General features: G+C 43.0%; 1 protein-coding gene across 3 annotated transcripts in view; it reads left to right on the forward strand.

Annotated features, from left to right (window-relative positions):
* NPAS3 (neuronal PAS domain protein 3) overlaps positions 1–20,059 on the forward strand; it is a 686,751-nt gene that overhangs the window by 495,199 nt on the left and 171,493 nt on the right. For all 3 annotated transcript variants that reach the window (XM_038756404.1, XM_038756402.1, XM_038756403.1), the window contains exon 5: positions 2,499–2,588. In XM_038756404.1, coding sequence (XP_038612332.1) covers positions 2,499–2,588 — 90 coding nt within the window. The remainder of the gene's footprint in view (positions 1–2,498; positions 2,589–20,059) is intronic.

Genomic DNA, 20,059 nt, shown 5'->3' on the forward strand with positions numbered 1-20,059 from the left:
CTTAATACAATATAATCAAATCAGACGCAGTCTCTGATCCACGTAATAGTCATTTTCTCAGAGGGAGGGAGAAATCGGTATTGCATCTCCATTTTATAGGTGAGAAAACTGAGGCGCAGAGAAGTAAGTGATTCACACAGGGTCACACAGCAAGCGTGTAGAGGATTCCATTTCCCAAGGTCAGATCTTGTTGACCTCCGGGCATTAAGAGAAATCACAATCTCAGGTGCTTAATATATTGCCCAGTCAATCAATCGCTGATGTACAGTAGAGAGCACTTGGGAAAATTCACCAGGAGCAAGACACACTCTTCCTGCCCTCAAGGTTCACTTTGCATAAAGTGGGATCAGGAGGAAGAATGGGATATAAAACGTAGTAATACAAATATAACAGCACAAAATGCCTGGATATACTACAGTAAAAGTGAATGTGCATTATGTGTGGAACCTATTAATAAAATACATAAGCGCAAAAGGTGGCTGCTAGATTGAAGACATTAGAGTGTTGAGTATAAAGCAGGGGAGGCTTCCTGGAGGTAGTTGGATTTCAGCAGTGCCCTGGAGATTAAGACAATTATGGTTTAGCTGACTGGGGTAAGGGGGAACTCCGGCAGAGGGGTACAGTATGAGCAAGGAATCGAAGGCAGAAGGATAGAGAGCGAGGTTCAGGTCAATAAATATTATTGATTGATTAATCAATTAGGCCAAAGAGAGAGTTCATGGAGGAAAGACATTTTATAGGCCAGCGGTGACCAAGCATAAAGGAGATCTTGGCTTTGCCCTAACCAATACCTGAATGCAGGCTCTAGCCTCGTGACTGATGGAATTTATCATTTGGGTTGGTATTCACGCAACTCGTGTTATTCACTTCAAAGGAAATGATGGTTTCTAAGCCATAAGCTGCTTACATAGAATAACTGTTTGAACTTCAGGAAATTCTCTGTTGACTTACACTGTTATCAATTCGTATATAAATTAGAGAATCTGGGTTTTTTTCTATCTTTTCCCAGTGTTTACTTTCCATGGGGCTTATTGTTTTGACATTTTGGCTACCTACTACATTGGAGGGGTGGCAGACGGGGGGGAGGGGGACACACATCAGTGCCAGCTCCTGACCCGCAGCAGCAGGGTAGAATTGAACTGGTAGGGGCAGAAGTGTTAAAATCCTCAAAAGGCTCAGAAAAAACTGTTTGGAGCTTGAAACTGGACACAGGAGCCTTGTTTGTCTCTCTCCAGATTTGCATGTTGTAACGGTGTCTTGCTAAAACGAAACTGTAGCTCCCTAGGTTCAAAGATGCCAGATTTCCTATCCCCTATGAAGGCTACCAATCTTTATAACTCTGGACTTTCTCTATGACAAACCGAATGCCCACCTCCCCAATCCAGAGATACTAGATTTCCTGTCCCCTATGAAGGCTACCAATCACTATAACTCGGGGCTTTCTCTATGACAAACCGCAAGCCCATCTCCCTTCTTAGAGAATAATGAAACATCCAGGTTTCTGAGCAGAACAGGAATGAATGCATCAGTCTGGTGACAGAGGAACTGAATGCAAGTTTTCTTCTCAGGGCGAACAGTGTATTCTAGTTGGAGCCCATATTGTCTATGCTTAGATGTCGAATTAAATATATGAACTCTGTTTGGAAACAGCGAATTAATGTGTGGGGAATGTGTCCACTAATTCTCAAGTATTGTAATCTCCCAAGCACTTAGTTCAGTGCTCTGCATATTGTAAGTGCTCAGTAAGTACCATAAATACCAAAGCCTGGCCGGCTTTCCTTTTTTGCAGTAGCAAATGGCTTCCCTTTCTGAAAGGCTAATGTTTGCAAGAATGAACGTTCACCTTGTGCAAGATGCTGAAATGTATAAGATTTCAAGGGGCCTTTGCTCTTGGTATACTTACCCATCACCTGCTCATGGGTTTTGCTTATTATTACACAGTAGGCTTGGGTGATGTGGTCTTTTAGCAGTTAACAAATTATTGAGGTCCAAAGTGTTCCAAGCAGTGATCTCACACTGACTTCACGGGACTTTCTAGTCTCCCTTTCCACATATCTCTGCTTGCTAACTTCTCTCTTTTGGTCATTTTCTTTCCTGTCCAGTCACTTAATGTTTGCTGGGGGTGAAGGGGGGTGTTGTCTGTTTAATCTGAATAGCTTTTAGATTAAAAGTACAGGGAGACAGTTGGCAACATCTGGAATTTCTTGCCTTTGTGCTTAGATAGCATGTTGAGCATTCCAGAGTTGCAGCAAAGCCCTGAAAAATTAAAGAATGCTTGCCATCTCTACAAGCATTTCATCTGTTCAAATACTGTGCAGGATTCAAAATCTGGGTGAGGGAATTCAGCGTTCAAAGTGCATTCTATTGAGCAAACACCATCGCTGACCATTTAGTTGAGCTGTTTCGGTTTTAGATTGGGTCCAATATGGCCCCTTACTAATATCCTCATCAAATGTTAATTAATCTATTTCTGTTTGTTTTTTTTTTTTCTTCTGCAGTCCCTTGATGGATTTGTATTTGCACTAAATCAAGAAGGAAAGTTTTTGTACATTTCCGAAACCGTCTCCATCTACCTAGGCCTATCCCAAGTAAGTGAAAAATTCAGATTCTAGAGGATGGCTGTGTGGTTTGGCATGAATTATTGAACTTCCTATTTGGTGACAGCGCCAGTCTCCTGCTCTGTGCAGCAGGTGGGAAGCCGGCGGGGCCGGATCGAATGTTCAGAAACAAACTGGTGCTGGAAAACTTTCCCTCCCCCCTTAGAGGATCATTATTAATTTATTGAGAACAAATGAAGTTTCTTCTCTCAGTTGTTTTGAACTTTGGAACCTTTGAGTCCAGTAGGAGAGGGACACACTAATCGCTCTTCCCATGTGTCCTATTACTGGATGTTTATGGAGTACCCTGCATTACCCTGGGAGCTGACACAGTGACAGAGAGTCATTTGGAGTCAAGAAATGCTGAAAAAGACCATTAAAATGTGGTGCGGGGAGGGTTCCTGCAAGGACATATTTTGCTGGCTTTGCAAATGTTTCCTAATGCTGAGAGACAATTTCATAAAATAAGACAGCCATTAATTATATGCAGTTTAATTACCGACACATGTTTGTCAGAGGTTAAAAGAAAAGAAAACTGGGGGACGGAGGGGCGGAGGCAGAAAGGGACGGGATCTTGCTTCTTTCAGAGATGAAAATTCAGCTCCGAAGACCATTCCGTGCAGATTCAGAAATACAGTGGGAGGCTTTGTGGGCTTTTTTTTTTTTCCCTCTTTTCTCGCATGATCATGTGCCAAGTTGGATCATCTCCTCCTCGCGCCGTTGTCCCATGGAGATAAAAGATGGGGATGTGATTTGTCTGTCCCCTCTGAAACCAAGGCCCAGCCTGGACTCACTAGTCCAGCAGGTTGGCACAGCTCTGAGGGGGCTACCGCACGGCTGGAACCTTCTGGCTGCCAGAGAGTTTGAGGTGTAATAGCTAAATCAAAAAAGACATTCTGGAATAATGAAGAGGGATATTTGACATTTGGGGAGGGGGAAAGGGTGGGAGAAGGCAGAAAGGGGAGGAGGAAAAAGACCAAATTTGAATGTTATCTAGTGAGAATAAGGACAAGGGTTCATTCACTTCTTACTGAACGTGCGAGCAATTTGCTATAGTATGTACAGTAATTACATTTTATGTGAGCTTTAGCAAACCAAATGATAGAAATGGAAAGCAAGCTATTGTTAACTCAATATTAGTATTCTTGTCTCTCATTAAAGCCCCTAGTTTTGTACTAGGCTTTAATCCTTGTCTTAATGTATTTGAGAGCCAGTATCAAGAATCTGTGATTTTTGAAATTGGTGCACAACCATGCTGCTCCCGCAATAAAGAACCCAAACTTTAGTGTTTTTGATTGTGTGATGCTCACATTAAATCTGCTTTATGCTTAGTATCCAACAAAGTTTAATAAGCCAGTAAAGAAGGAAGATGAATAATTAGTTTAAGCAGGTAAATGCTAATTAGCAACTCCTGAAAGGCATCCATTATACACTAACTTAAAACAAATTTTACAGCCCTGGTTAGTGGTGTAATCCAAATTCTGTCAAGGCAACTGCATTTTCTGTAATTGAGATGTGTATGTTTGCTTTGCATAACAGATGGCTCTGTATGCTTAGACTGATAGCTAGGAAAATAATAATTGCATTATTCTGGCCAAAAGAATATTAGCTCTTGGGTTTCGGCCATTTCGGGCAGTCCTCCTGCCAGCACAGCATATGCACATATATGGATTGGATTTTCAAGGAAATTGATGCATCTGGAATAGTGTGGCCATCTGAAATATCATCTGTTCAAGAAAAATTTGGCTTTAACCCTGTGCTGGTTTCTCGTTAAAACCATTCGATTCTGCCGCCTTTTAAGTCAAGCCACTGGGTCTATTTTGGCATTAGACCTTGGTCAAATGATGGAGACACTGCCCTATATCATCACTGATGGCTACAGTTACACGGAGGGTGAAGGTGGGGGGGGATGGGGGTGGGGAGAGGGTCCAAAGAATAAAACAGCTAGTGGCCCCCTATGCTATGTGTTTTGACATATACTGATCAGGGTTTGGGGATCAAAACTCAATCCCAGGATCAGGGAGGGGTCTTTGTTCATCTCAGGGACTTAGGCCATGACCATGAAGGAATTCTATTAAAAAGCTGGTGGTGTGGGGCCGGTGGTGGGGAGAGAGAAATCCTTTAAAAAAAAAAAAATAAACCAAATGAGAGCCACAAATAGAGAACTGAGGTCCAGCCCTTCTACAGTTTCTTGATTATCCTTTTGTGTGACCAAATCATGTTATTTGGGTCTTCATCAATTGTACTAGCGTAAAGGAACCAGCAATCAAGCAAATTCAATTACCCTAGGAAGTGTTTGTGGTTATTCTTGAGCAGAGCCATCTTGTCCCAACAAACAGACCTTAACAGAGGACAAACCAAAGGCTAATGTGGACCCCTAAAATACCCCCAAAGAGGGAGAGCCATTAGGGAAGGCCAAATCCTGGGCCCGCGGGGCCAGGCCCAGTCAGATCCTGATATCGGCTCCAGCCAATTTCTTGCCTTTGAGCTGGCTCTGTTGGCTGAATTCCTGGGCCAGAAGTGGGCAGAGGGGGTGAAGTGTTCTGTGGGCACTCGGCTGATTGCTTTATAAATCTGTGGAACTGCTGCCGGCGTCCAGCTCTGCCGCTAGACCGCAACGAGCCACCAGGTTTCTTTCCTTCTGATGCTTTTTCCTGATGTGTTAACATTTCCTAAGTCGGCCCGACTAGGAGATAATTGGAAAGAGTGTGTTGAATTGGGAGCTGAAAGGCTGTAGCTCAAAGACTGCATGGTTGTTTTTTCGTGCAAGCCCTTTCCCCAAACTAACATGAGACTCCAAATCAGGCCTTGTAGGGTGGGGGAAAGCAAAGGCAAGGCAGTCATTCTGATGCTGGCCTGAATCATCTTGTCGGACCCTGTGGACTTGGCAGTAAATGTGCCTGGAGGCTTGCTCCTCAGAGTCCGGCTCAGGCTGGGAAAGGGGCACACTTCTCTTAGGGAGATGACTGGCGGGCCTGGGTCCCAGCCTGGGTCGTGAAGGAATATTTCTTGTCTGCCAGCTCTTTGGCTCCAAACCAGAGTTGAACTGCTCCTGTAAGACTGTAAACTTGTTGTGGGCAGGGAATATGTCTGTTTATTATTATATTGTACTCTCTCAAATGCTTAGTGCAGTGCTCCATGCACATTAAGTGCTCAGTAAATACAAATGAATGAATGAATGAATGCAGAAGGTGCCCTCCTTAGCCCTGGGCTTCCCGGTAAGTCCAGCAGAATGCTGAGCTTTCCCCTCCTGCAACAGCCATCTTGGCAGAGACAGGCTCAGGGGAGATGGGGGATCTGAGAGGACCAAGGCCATGGTCACCCATGGCTGGAAATGGCCACACTGGTTTGTAGCCCAAGGTGGCATTAGGCTCCCTGTTGAATGGCAGAAAATGTTTGGGCAGGTGACTTGGTCAACTCAGGCTGTCTCATCCAAGGTCCAGGGAGGCAGACATGCCCTTGGGGAACCCCAGAGCACCCCCCCACCCCCAGGTAGACTGGCAGATCAGGGTCACTTTCATTCTTTGTGGCTTCAGCAAAGCATCTCCATAGATTGAACTGAGTCCTAGTGCCAATCCAGGGAGGTGTAGGCTTCTTTGCTGGCATTCCTACAGGGTTCGAGACAGCACTGGGTCGGCCCTGAATTTGAATGGGGACTGCCCTCCTAGCGATTGGGAAGTCAGACTGACAGGAAAGTCAAGTCTCCCAAAGCGGATTCCAGGCGAGGTGGCCTCCTGCCTCTGTTTTGTGGGGGGTCACCGTCGGTTCAGGATGCTGAGCAGGATCAGCTGCTGCTCCTCGGAAGTAGGAGGGTCCTGGACATGTTGGCGTCTCCGCCCAAACCCAGTGTTCTCCCTAAGGGAGGGTCCTGGAGCTCATCCCACCTAATAAACACTTTCAAGTTGCCACAGAGTCCCATGTGAAAAGAAAGCATTCTCTAGAACCAATTGGCAAATTAGCTGTTTTTTATGGTTTTGATTTCATTAGAAAACACCACAGGCCAAACGAAGCCTGCCTTCATTTTCCAGAAGCAAGTTTCTAAGCATCCCAAGGGCCCTCCCTGCAGGCATCACCCACTCCAGCCACCTTCTTTTTTCTTCTTTGTGAAGGTTCACACCTTTCAGTATGGCACTTCCTCGCTCCAAGAGGAGCGGCTGGGACTAGGGAAGCTGCTAAAGTGGCCAGTGGCGAGTGGGCGGGGGAGAGAGAGAGAGAGAGTGTGTGTGTGTGTACACACGCATATAGTGGCATGAGGATAACTGGTCATCTGAAAGTAATGGGGTTATTTAACCCCAGGTATCTATCTGGCTACTGAGAGACCAAGTGTCACAGTCCCCACCCCATCACCCATCTCTGTGTTTCGGATTTCTCGGCATTCCTTCCCTAGAAACGGCAAATAAAATAGCAGCTCCTGCACACAAGTCCAAGGTCAAATAAATGACAGTACTCAGTCTGTTTGTGAAGCTATTCTGAAAGGGAACTACGGTGCCAAATGTGGTTTATTTGAATAATAAAGAAGAATTAGATTCCCCTGATAACTTGGCTCAGGGCCAATAAATCACTGGAGGTTAAAGATGCTTTGCAACTGCTAAGCATTTCTTCTGCCTTCCCCAAAGCACAAGCCTCAACTCCTCTCCTCTACCTGTTTTTCCATGCAAATTGAGTTGGGGTTCGTGTATGGTTACAGCGGTGCTTTCTTCCACACTCGTAAAGAAGATATAAATTTGGGGGAGGTGGAGGGGTCGGCAGCGGCAGCTCTGCTCAGCCACCAGAACGCACGTTCGGCATTGTTGCAAGCAGGGGAGCTGGACTTAGGGGTATATAACCGATTACCTTAGCAGAACAGAAAGAACGACCCGGCACAGCCGAGAAGTACTCGATTGTTGCGTTCCGGTTTTAAATCTCCTCAGAGGGCGGAGAGGACCACGGCCCTTTCAGTAAATGACCACACAATAAAGTGAGCACAGTTTTCTTGGCATTATTTTTCCTGAGGTTTTGGGTTTTTTTTTTTCATCCGCTGACTTTTAAACATTCCTAACCCTAACAACGAAGAAGAAACAGACCTATTATCTGTAGAGCTGCTGTGTATTTTCTGGAGAGAATTTTCCCTGCTATGCTCAGCAGAAAAAGTTCATCATCTTTTTTTTTTTCTGAACAAAGAAAAATATCCTTTCAAATACAGAGACACTGAGGGTTGTGAGACCATTGAGAAAATATGAGTATCAAAATAATTCAGAAACAGTACAAGGCACAGTGGCACATTATCAATTTACAACATTTAAATTGATAAATGCTTGGTGGTGACGGCCTACAAGGGCACTTTGAAAAGCAAATAGCGACCTGGTGAAGAAATTGATTTTTTCCCCCCGAAAATGACTGCATGATGCATCATTTGACTGCACGCTGTCCAAGTGCCTGACAGAGATAATCTCAGCAATCCCACGGGTGACCTTATCATTCGCACCAGGGCAACTCTGTCTAGGTTCTGACTTTGTGCGTGTCAAGGTTTCTCCCGGCACGATCCTTAGGGGGAAAGTTCCTCCGTTCAATCCAGATATTGAACCACTCACTGTGCCAGGGGCCCCTCTGTGTTTTTCCCCCTCCCCTTAAGGCACCCTTTTCTTCTTCCCTCCAATATTCTCAATGAACTAAGCCAGGGAAACCTCCCACCCCCACCCCAGCCCCAACCTACCCCCAGTACATCTCTGCCAAAAGTAGCATTGCTTTTCAGGGTAGTTTAGCAAGGTTCCCAAAGGAGAAACAGGAAGAAGGCTCCAACACATTCTGTTGAACTATGTCAGGGTCTTTCCCAGAATAGATATGAGCTGACCAGCTAATGCCTTCCTGATACATACTATTTCCCAATTTACATTTTTTCACAGGAGAAGAAAAAAAATTCCAGGCAAAGATTAATCCAAATTTAGAAAACCTGATGTGAGTTTTCCTTCCAGTTTCACTTCCAGTGATCCTGCTTTCTTTCTCGTGCAGAAACTTTTGGGGCAACTCAAGGCCAAATATTAGGCTCGCATATCGTTTGCCCCCAAACCAGCAGCACTCTGTCTCCTTGGTGCAAGCCAGAAAATTTCAGTGGCCCTGCCTGGGTGGGAAAATGATTTGTCTGGCCTCATTTGAATGAATGGTAGAAATCATTAGCTCTATGGATGTTTTAAAATTTTTGATTTAAAAAAATCAGATTGTATCCAGAGTCTGCCTGTCGTCCAGTTCATAATTAGCAATTAAAATTATTTAGTCACCCTTGTTGAAAGTAGCAGAGCCTGTATTGTTTGGTACCCCAAAGCTGCATCCCCCACTGCCTGTGACACCCACATTTCACCATGTTCAACCTCTTTTACCTCCTTCTTTCATCCACAACATTAATTCTGAGTGAACAAGACGTGCTTCCTTGCTTTTGACAAGATTTGCTGCAGTCTCATGCGACAAAAACCCAACACTCATTCCAGATTCAGAAAGTAGGATTTATAACAGCATTTTAATTTAATGTTGGATGTCGAACATATAAAGAGATCACAGTAGTACTAGAGCTGAAAATTGATGCCTTTTTTATTAGTGTCCTCTCAGAAGTGGGTGAGTCGCTGTTTGTGCAGCGGAGCACAGAGCACCTCAGTCAGATGAATGAGGATATGCTATCTGCAAGGAATCATATTTCAAACCACTGTCTGCTTCTATTGATGTGCTCAGAGTTGAAAGGTTATGCTAGTAAATGCCATCAGAATTTCCAGCATTAGAAATCTGAGGAATAATCCTCTGACTGTCACTTTATAGGCAGCCCAAATACAATGTGCACTGGTGTTTTACTTGCGTATTTCCCCCTCACCCCCCTTGGAATGAACTTATTATCGATCACCCTGGCATGTGCTCTCCTCCCCAGCACACATACGCTTTAATCACTCCCCAAATTGCATTATTTAACAGATTGTCTTAATGGTCTAAAACTCCAAAAGGATACTGAAGGGATCCACGTCCTTTTCCATGAGAATCCTACCCTCCTTATTTATTTCTTTGAACATAATTTACCCACTTGAGAAGGCAAAACCCTGGAAGTCTTTCTGCTGAGGCGCTCCTCCGTTTAAGATGACTGTTGGAGAATTTCAGAGCAATGCAACGTTTTCTCTCCAGAGGCAAAAGTGGATGTTGGCACCATTCCCCTTTGCGCTTTGATTCTTGGGGCTAGCTTGGTTGGGGAAATAGACCAAGCATCTTCACTGAGGTTAAATAATGACACTTGTCTGATCAGGTGGGCAAAAGTCAGAAAGAAAACCCTTCCACCAACCCCCAGAGGATGTCTGCTTGTTGTGTTTACATAAGTGAACTTGTATTTTCAGCTTTGCTTTTAAAAGTACAGCATTGACTAAAGAATAAGATGAAGAAAAAAAAATTAGTTGTCATTTGAATTCTGTAATTTATTCATTTTTAAATAATGAAGCGGTGTTTTGCTGAATTAACCCATGTATTATTCATGTCAGCTCGGGCATAGTAACTTCCCCTCCTTTCAGGAAAGCATTTGGGTATTATTTTTTTCCACTGGCTAGCAACCCACATTTCTTCATTTGTTAAGGAGTATTTTCTATGTGGTATTAATTTAATTATTTTATGGTGCATGAATGGGCATACAGGAGTGTTTTCAGTCTGGAATGTGAGACCTGACTCCTATAGGCAAAACATGCCAAATAGTGGGTTCTATACAGTGATGCTGTTTATGCTGGGCTAGCCCTGGAAGTACAGGAGGCACATATGGAGAATAAGAAATGAATTGACCTGATGGGAAAGAGGTCATAAAGTCATTCAATTCCGGGGAAATTCAAATATCATTTCTCTACACACTCAAAAATGGTTTGAGCTCTTACACAAGAAGACCCAGTTGCCAAGACAGGAGTGGCGTGTGAACAATTCCAAAGACAATTTCAGTGATTTAGTTGGACCATAATAAGGAAATTGGCATCATGTGTTTTGCACAAGTTCCAGAAATAAATCGATAGCTGAAAGTTGGTACCAGCTTTATATAGCAACGATTGCCATGCTGCTTATAGTCATTCCTCATCAGTCAGTAATACGCTGAAATGGTAGCCTTCTCTTCCCAAATGACCAACTGACTCAGGTTTTAAACAGACCCGTTAAAGTCACTGCAATGAGAGAGAGAAACCAGATAAAGCTTTTCCTTGCTTCCCTTTTTTTTTTTTTTAGGGAACATGCATTGGGATATGTTTGCATACCTCGTGTTTTGTTTGGAAGAGTTTTAGCCTGATTTTGGAAAGCTCAGCTTCTCCTTTGTTTTGTTTCATTTTATTACGACCTCTGCAGCAACAAATGTTCCACTTTCAACAAAAGCACAACATTTTCACCCGAGTTGTTGATTTAATGTTCTGGACATTAAAAAATGAGCTCCCTTTTGAGAACTGGGCAAACCTTTCCCCTAGGTAGGCACAGAAATAAGTTTCTCCAGGATGGGAAAACGGGTCCCATGAGAACTGTTTTATGGGGCACTTTCAGGCCCTAGTGAGAGTTTATCTGTCGGACGAGTGGACGGATGGACTCCCCCACGAAGCGGATCGATTGTGTGATATCCATTCATTTCAGGGAAACTTGTGTGTTACAGGATTTGGGGAAGGTTAGTGTATAAAGCATAGCAACTACCTCTCATAGTTTTCTCTGTCCTAGTGGCGAGAGCATGAAAACCCTCCGGGTTTACTGAGAGTTAGAACAGGTCTGTGAGAGGGCAGTTTGGCCTGTGTGTACGGCTTTCTGAAAATGCATAATAGGAAATTGACTCTCATTATTTTTAAACGTCACTGAGCCTCTTGACCGACAAATGGTTGGAAATTTAAAGGGCATAAAGGTAGAGACGGTTTAATTAACCTCGGTGGAGCTCATGGCCATTAAATAATGGGACTTGGCTTTCGGCTATTTTGTCAGTTTAGATTGCTGCTGTGAATTCCCTTGAAACAGTTTTAGGTGCTCAGATCTGGATAATCAAAGTTAGTTGTGGCTGCACTTGGTTATAATTTGAAATTTGAAAAACTGAAGACTGTAAGTTCCTAAAGACCGGAAATTGCATCTGTCTACTCTATTGTTTTGTACTTGTTATGGGCAGGGAATGTGTCTGCTAATTCTGTTGTAGTTTACTCTTCCAGGCGCTTAGTTCAGTGCTCTGCACACAGTAAGCGCTCAATAAATTCCATTGATGGCTTACTTTCCCAAGTGCTTAATACAGTGTTCTGCACTCAGTAAGCACTCAATAAATAACACAGATTCACCAAGAACCTTGTTCCATCTGCTGGGGCCACAGGGACATCTTTCTGAAGACATTCGTGCATGTCCCCGCTGGATGGAACACCCAGTTGCTCAGGTCTCTGGGTGGCATTTCAGGAAGTCATAAGCGAAAGTGTTAGCTGGCACTTCTTTCCTCTGTAGTGGCTGCATTGCCAAGCCAGCATCAGCGGGGGCAAATATTTGCCCACCAAACTTTATGTTAAAGAGGCCCAGGTCTTTCCACACAACCAGGCATGCTTGAGCGTTCTGGCAGCGAATGGTCTCAGTGAATCATAAAAGTCTGCTCTCCCCTGATGACAAAAGGTGCAGATTCGGCCAAAACAATAAGGGAGACGTGGAGCAAATTCAGAGAAACGAACATGTCCCTTTTCCAGCTCATTAATTAAAATTGACATTGTTGGGCTGGCAAAGATCAAGAAAGGCCTGGGCCATTTCAATACATTCAAAACCTTTTCACTGAGCAGACAAGTAAATCATGTAATTACTGCGATTCATTCAGCTCTTTAGCAAAAAATAGAGGTTCTGCGATCCTGCGTTTTATGCCATAAAATTAGAGGAGTTGAACTGAAGATACTTCTAAAATGTCACAATGGCACTCTGGCACTTTTTTTTTAATGATATTTAAGTGCTTACTGTGTGCCATATACTGTATTAAGCACTGGAGTAGATACAAGAATATCAGGTTGGACACAGTCCCTGTTCTACATAGAGCCCACAGTTTTAATCCCCATTTTACAGATGAGGTGTCTGAGGCACAGAGTAGTTAAATGACTTGCCCAAAATCTTATAGCAGATAAGTGGCAGATTTAGAATTAGAACCCAGGTCCTTTGACTCCCGTGCCTTTATTCTTTCCACTAGGCCACACTGATGTTTATCCATTCATTATCACCCAGTGCAGCTAGGGTGGAGTCCAGGAATTCTGATAGTTCCTTTGGAATCACTTCAAAGGAAGCTTCAATTGTCTAGCTGAGGAGCAAAAATACCTTCCCCTTGCCCCCAGAATCATGGCGTTACTCATGTAGTTCTGTTCTTCAAGTCCCACCAAGGTAGGGACTGCTCCAATCTGCCAATTTGCTATCAAGTGGGGGGGGCATTCATCATTTTTCATAAATGTTTGCCCTCTAATGAATCACAGACTCATTTGTGCTCCGTGGCCAAATTAGGAGGTTTTTGTGTCCATAGAAGTCTCTTTCTGCCCACATCTTATGTTCATTTTTAGAGGCCCTTTATGTACCACTGGACATCTAAAGAAGCTGTAGTGGGTGAGTTTTGGTGGGGAGGGAGGGATAGGGAAAGGGAATTGTGGGTTGGTTTTGTTTTTTTTTTTTTTTTGGTTTTAACCTTCAAAGGAATTTAGTTGAGCAGATGCTACACTGAACTAGTCAGACTAGAAAGGAAATGATATGGCTTTTAAAGGGCACATCTAGCATATCTAGTGCAGTAAAGTAATTCTGGCAATGCTTCAAAGGATATAACTTTTGATGGTAAAGTAGGTAGGCTACGGAATGAAATCACATATGGCAGGCTGTCAAAGCCTTCCTACACCTTCCTTACATTTATATACGTGCAAATGGGTGCTGCTCAGACAGAGGCCCCTCAATTTCCCGCAAGCCTGCTTTCAGATGAGCTGATATTATTTGACTAAATTATCTTTGTAAACGCTGGGGACTACTTTTATGATGAAATATTTTGAAATTAGTTTTCCTCCCTGGCAGATTATCTGAACTATGAATTGCAGTTGTTTTATCACCTGGACTCAGAGGACTTTTTGTAAGAGCAATTATACCGAAACAAGGATTCCGAAGTGTTGTATATCTCGTAGAAGAGGATGTATTGATAGGTCAGTAATATCGATGAGTGGCGTGTCAAAACTACCTCATCTAGAAATAGAGGTATCTGTTGCCTGACTGCTTTCATAGGTAAACCAAACAAAACCAGTTGACTATTTACAGCTTCTGCTGCTCCCTTCTATACTACTACTCCTACTAATAATAATTGTAGTACTTAATAAGCTATTATTATGTGCCATGCATTGTTCTAAGCACTGGGGTAGAGATGAGATAATCAGGTCAGGCACCACCCCTGTCCCACATGGGGTTCCCAGTCTACATAGGAGGTAGACCAAGTATTTGAATCCTCATTTTACAGATGAGGAAATTGAGATACAGAGAAGGCAACTGCCTTGTCCCAGGTCACACAGCAGACAAGCGGCAGAGCTGCTTCTCTCAGTTGTTACTGTTTCCTGCTTCAGCAGTTCCTATCTGCTGATAGAATTTACCTTATTCTCAAGTCACCTCCCCTGTTATACTCTGAGCCCCTGGTGGTAAAGTGAATGTGTCTTATCTGAATATCTTGCATCAGCCCTGGTGCTTAGCACAGAGTTAGCACTTTATAAGTACCATTATTAATTATAATTATTATACCAAGTCCCATTCAAGACAGTATAGGTAAAGGACGCTAAGGGAAACTGTAAGCTCATTGTGGGCAAGGATTGTGTCTACCAGCTCTATCATACTGTACTTTCCCAAATATTTCATTTAGTGCTTTGCACGTAATAATTGCTCGATATACAGCATTGATAGGGAGAGCATTCACTTGAAAGAAAAGAGGCATCCTCATGTTTTTCCTTGGGAATTCCTTTAAAAAAACTGTAAAGCTCTACTTTTATGGGATATTGCAATTTTTCTCTGGCTGAAATCAAAGACTTTTCAATATTGCTGTGGCTTGTCTTCCTAAACAAAGGATTATGTAAATATTTGGGAAGAAACTACACCCCATGCTTTGTGGTACAAATTTGGGGGTGCTTTGGAAGGAAAACCCTAACAACCTGCTTATATTTGGTACCTGGAAAAAAATGGCTGAAAAAATGGACTTTTCCCCCCAACAACCCTTTTTAAGAATACCATGTATTCAGTTTTAAATGGAGGGTTACCCTACTATCCCACTATCTTCCCCTTAAAGTAAATATTACAGAATGCAAATTATAAATGGAAGTAAGGAGACCTAGGCTTTGATTCCAGCTCTGCCACTTCCCAGCTTTGTGACCTTGGGCAATTTCCTCATCTCTAAAATGGAAAAAAAAGACCAGTTCTTCCTCCCTCTTAGACTGTGGACTCGATGTGGGACAGGAACTGTCCTCCTACAAGAATTGCTGTGCTGTTCGATTCTGAGTGCATTTATTGCATTTAATGTCGTGTCCCTTTGTAAAAAAAATTGTCCTGTTTCTTATTTGATCGTCCTCAACCAAATTTTTGTAATGCTTTGCCCCACAACCTAATCTATTGTTGATTCCTATTATTTGCATATGCAATGAAATAGCTTCGACAGTGTGGTGTATTTTAAAGGAGATGTTTAAATCCAGTTCATCTCATCCCAGCTGCTTTTTCATATATTCCCAATTCTTATTCTGAAGCGATATGATCTCCAGTGAAAGAATCTGTTAGAGTCACAGCTTTAGCTTTAAATTCTATAGCCTTGGTTGAGGGTCAAAAAGTTTCATCTTCTGCTGACCAACTTTGAATCGTTTATCTGTCTCATTGTCCTTTGATAACAAGAATCCTGAGATTTTTGGATTATCAGGAAATGGTTATTCTTTTCAGGATCTGAGCAATTAAAGTTATGAAATAAGGCAACAGATTCCTTCTAGGTTACTTTTAGGCCTATTTTAACTGCCTGGGAATCCTTATTTAGATGTGGTCCACTTCCTCTCAGGAGTAAGTCAAAGCACTGTGAATATGATTTCCAGGCCTGAAGGACATTCACTCTGAATTTTCCATTGCTGGGTACTTCTAGCAGTTCCCTATTTAAATAGGCATCTTCACTCCCCAATCAGCTGGTTGTATTCATTTCAGTTTTGGACCCAGCTGTTGCAATGTAGATTTCTCTTGACAACACACACCTCGCCTATTATGTTTTAAAATACACCCAGTTCTGCCAGGATGTGTGTTTTCACCTAGCACTTTGGATACATCCCAGTGGCAGTATTAGCAGCCCTCCACCTTCTGTGTGTCAAACACTGTTCTAAGTGCTGGGGTACGTACAAGTTAAAGAGGTTAGATACAGTTCCTGTCCTGCATGAGTGCTCACAGTCTTAAGTAGGAGGGAGATCAGGTATTAAATCCCCATTTTACAGTTGGGGAAACTGAGACACAGAGAAGTTAAGAGACTTACCCAAGGTCATGCAGCAAGCAGTTGACAGAGCCAGGATTAGAATCCTGGTACTCTGATTCCGGGCCTGTGTTCTTTTTATTAGGCCAGGCTGCTTCTCTGCCTGCTGGGGCTAGAGAATGGCAAAGGATGTCTCGTGAGATGGATGGACTCTAGCAGAAATTCTGGGAAAAAAATAAATAACTCATTAATGTGGGCAGTGAAGAGAAGACTGTGATGGTTTACCAAGGCAACCACCACCTGCTGGATTATGACTCCACAACACTGCATTGGCACTAGGTTGTAGTCACTTGGCCATAAATGGGTCCTTCCTATAAAAAAAAAATTCCATGCTCTTGGCAATGTGTTGCATCCTTTCCTGCCTACTCTGTGTGCATTCCACGTCCCAGAGGGAATGCAGTTGGCAGGGATGAGTTGCTGTGAGTGGCAGTCGATGACTATAATCAGTCTAGACTGTGAGCCCGTTGTTGGGTTGGGACTGTCTCTATATGTTGCCAACTTGTACTTCCCCAGTGCTTAGTATGGTGCTCTGCACACAGTAAGCACTCAATAAATACGATTGAATGAAAGAATGAATCAATCAATCTCTTCACTCAGGTTGTCAGGCTCCAGGCTTGCCTCTTGCTGTTGATGCGAGACTCAATCATCAAGTCTTCCTCCCTCCCCCCAGATTATAAAATCCTTGAGGGGAGGGACCCATGTCTTTTCTGTACACCCCCAAGCACCTGATACACTGCTATGCATACAGAAGGCTCTCATTATAGCACTCTGTACACAGAAGATCTCGAGCACTCTGCTCAATGTAGTCTCTCAGGGAAGTGTTCTGAATCACTGTAGGCTGTCTTTATGGTGCTCTATACTGACCCTTTTCTCCAATCCTCCCCAAAGCCTGGAACTCCCACCCTCTCCATATATGCAAGAATACAATACTCTTCACCATCAAAGCATTATTAAGGTCACATCTTCAAGAGACCTTCCTCAATTAAGCCCCCTTCTCCCTGGATCACTATCCCTTCTGTGTCATCTGTGCACTTCATTGCCCTTTGGACATTTGATATTCGCCCCATCCATAATCCCACAGCACTTATGTATATACCTTTAAAGCATGGCTTACTGGAAAGAGAAGGGCTTGGGAGTCAGAGGTCATGGGTTCTAATCCCGGCTCCTCCACTTATCAGTTGTGAGACTTTGGGCAAGACCCTTAACGTCTCTGTGCCTCAGTTACCTCATCTATAAAATGGGGATTAAGACTGTGAGCCCACATGGGACAACCTGATTACCTTGTTTCTACCTCAGCGCTTAGAACAGTGCTTGGCACATAGTAGGCACTTAACAAAGACCATCATTATTATTTAAATTATCTGTTATAAATTGTGTATTCATATTAATGTCTGTCTTCCCCTCTGGACTGTAACCTCATTATGGGCAGAGTATGGGTCCACTAGTTCTGTTGTATTGTACTCTCCCAAGTGCATAATACAGTGCTTTGCACATAATAAGCGCTCAATAAGTACCATTGATTGATTGTTCCATACCACTTTAAACTGTCACTTCAGTGCTCCCAGTAGATAATCAGCTTAGGACTCAAAGCTGTTGCAATAGAATTTAAGGTCTTGTTGCCAAAAGGACAATAGGAATCAGTGATGGAGATAAACCTAAACCCAAGCCAGTGAGACTGTAAAGCCTAACTCCCAGGAAATTCCAGAGATTTGCATCCTTCATAAACCCTATGTAAATTCATTCATTCAGTCATATTTATTGAGCAGTTACTGTGTGCAGAGCACTGTACTAAGAACTTGGGAAGTACAAGTTGGCAACAAATAACATTGCTGCTTAATAAGAAAGGGGTATAAATCTCATCTAAACGGGGCTGCTTGTGGATACTAGCCCTGATGTACACCGCTTCTGCCCTGTCCCCCGCCAAAGAACAACCAGGCCACTCTGAGAATCCCAACAGAGTCACAGGTCAGGCTGTAACCACAAGCCTTACATATGAGCCCATTGTCGGGTGGGGATTGTCTCTGTTGCCGAATTGTACTTTCCAAGCACTTAGTACAGTGCTCTGCACACAGTAAGCGCTCAATAAATACGATTGAATGAATGAATTCAGTCTAAACAGATTCAAGGTGGGTGGAAGATAAAGATTTTACTCACAACCTTACACTTTGAAACTAAGTGTACCTCTGCTTTTCCAGCACTGATGTAACCCAGATACATCAGATGAGTTATAATGGGCCTGTGTGTTCGGTCTCTCTAAAATAAAAACTTCTTGAGAGCACAGAATTTATGCCCTTCAATCTCTTCTACTTTCCCAAGCGCTTAGTGGAGTGCTCTGCATATTGGAAGCACTCAAAAAATACCATTGATTAGTGATTGATTGATTGACTTTTGCTGTTCTCTAATGTTATCTGTGCTTTCTTCCATGATCCTCCTCCTGCTAGCTTCCCTCTCCCCTACCAATGTCCCCCTCCATAAAGAAGAGGGGGAGAGACGGCATCCTTACAGAAATGCCATCTAGAGGATTATTATTCACTGCCAATAAATCTTCAGCAACAAATTCAGAAGCGGGTTTGTTAAAATGAAAGGAAAAATGGAAGGATGAGTCCTTTGCTTTTCTAATTAGTTTCTGGTTAATTTTACCAAATTTAGAGCTCCCTGGTTCAGCTGGAAGGATTTCAAGATCCTCGGGGTCGTCCTACGGAGTGCTGAGATTCTCATCAACTGTAATCTGGGAAAAGGCCTTGTAGGGTATCTGTCTGTATCTAACCCTGAATTTTGTTTTTTAATGGATTTCTTGGAATGGGTGAGTGTGAGTCATTTGATTTACCCCTACCCCTCCCACTCCCCCTCACTCTTTTTTGATAAGCAGATGGGCATTCTGCAAATATTGAAATGGCATGTGTGTTAAATAAGCCATGATGAATTGCCAAAGTGGTTCTTTTAAATGAAACAAATACCATTAGTGCCTATTGCACATTCTGAGGCGGAGGGTAGGGTAGAGTTCCTTTACATTAGGCATCATAAACCAAACAGTTTATAGGACCAGAGAAATTCACTGAGCTGATTGTTTTTATTATATTTGAGTGTGGATTTTTCATTCCTTTCAGTTCCACTAACATTCTCAGAGAATACAGGTTTTGTCCTGATATGATGTTTCCTTGCTCTAGGCATTGCCTACTCATACTACTGACTGTAATTTACTTTTTGGTTTCTGTCGCCTTGAGCTTGCCTTCTGACTAGTTTGTTGAATGATGTGCTAATCCATTATATTTTTCAGACAAGTGTATCGACCAGTATAAACAGACTGGAGGGCACAAACGTAAATGAAAGTTATACTTCCTGGAATCATTGGAAAAGCTCCCACAGTGGTGGCAGAGCACAATGCTTAGGTTACCTCCATTAAGAGAAAGGGAAATCTCAGTAAATAATGCAGAAAGGTAAATCACCAGGCCTGCAGTGGACAGCAACAGCATCTGGGCCTCATTACTAATTTTTGGCCCTGATGGGAAAAGGCCCCATGAAAACACCTTTCTGTCGACATGATCGTTGATAATAATTGTGGCGTTTGTTAAGTGCTTATTTTACTGTACTAAGGGCTGGGGAGAAACAAGATAATCAGAAAATCAGACACAGTCCCTGCCCGACATCGAGCTCACAGTTTAAGTGAGTCAGAGGTCATGGGTTCTAATCCCGGCTCTGCTACTTATTGGCTGTGTGACTTTGGGCAAGTCACCTAACTTCTCTGTGCCTTAGTTACCTCATCTGTAAAGTGGGGATTAAGATTGTGAGCCCCACGTGGGGCAACCTGATCACCTTATATCCCCCCAGTGCTTAGAACAGTGCTTTGCACATAGTAAGCACTTAACAAATACCATCATTACTATTATTATTACCTAAGGAGAAGTGAGAACAGGTATTGAATCCCTGTTTTACAGATGAGGAAACTGAGGCCCAGAGAAGTGAGGTGACTTGCCCAAGGTCAGGGCAAGTGGCAGAGCCGGGATTG

The sequence above is a fragment of the Tachyglossus aculeatus genome, chromosome 14 (assembly GCF_015852505.1).
Source record: "Tachyglossus aculeatus isolate mTacAcu1 chromosome 14, mTacAcu1.pri, whole genome shotgun sequence".
In the NCBI taxonomy this organism is placed as follows: Eukaryota; Metazoa; Chordata; class Mammalia; order Monotremata; family Tachyglossidae; genus Tachyglossus; species Tachyglossus aculeatus.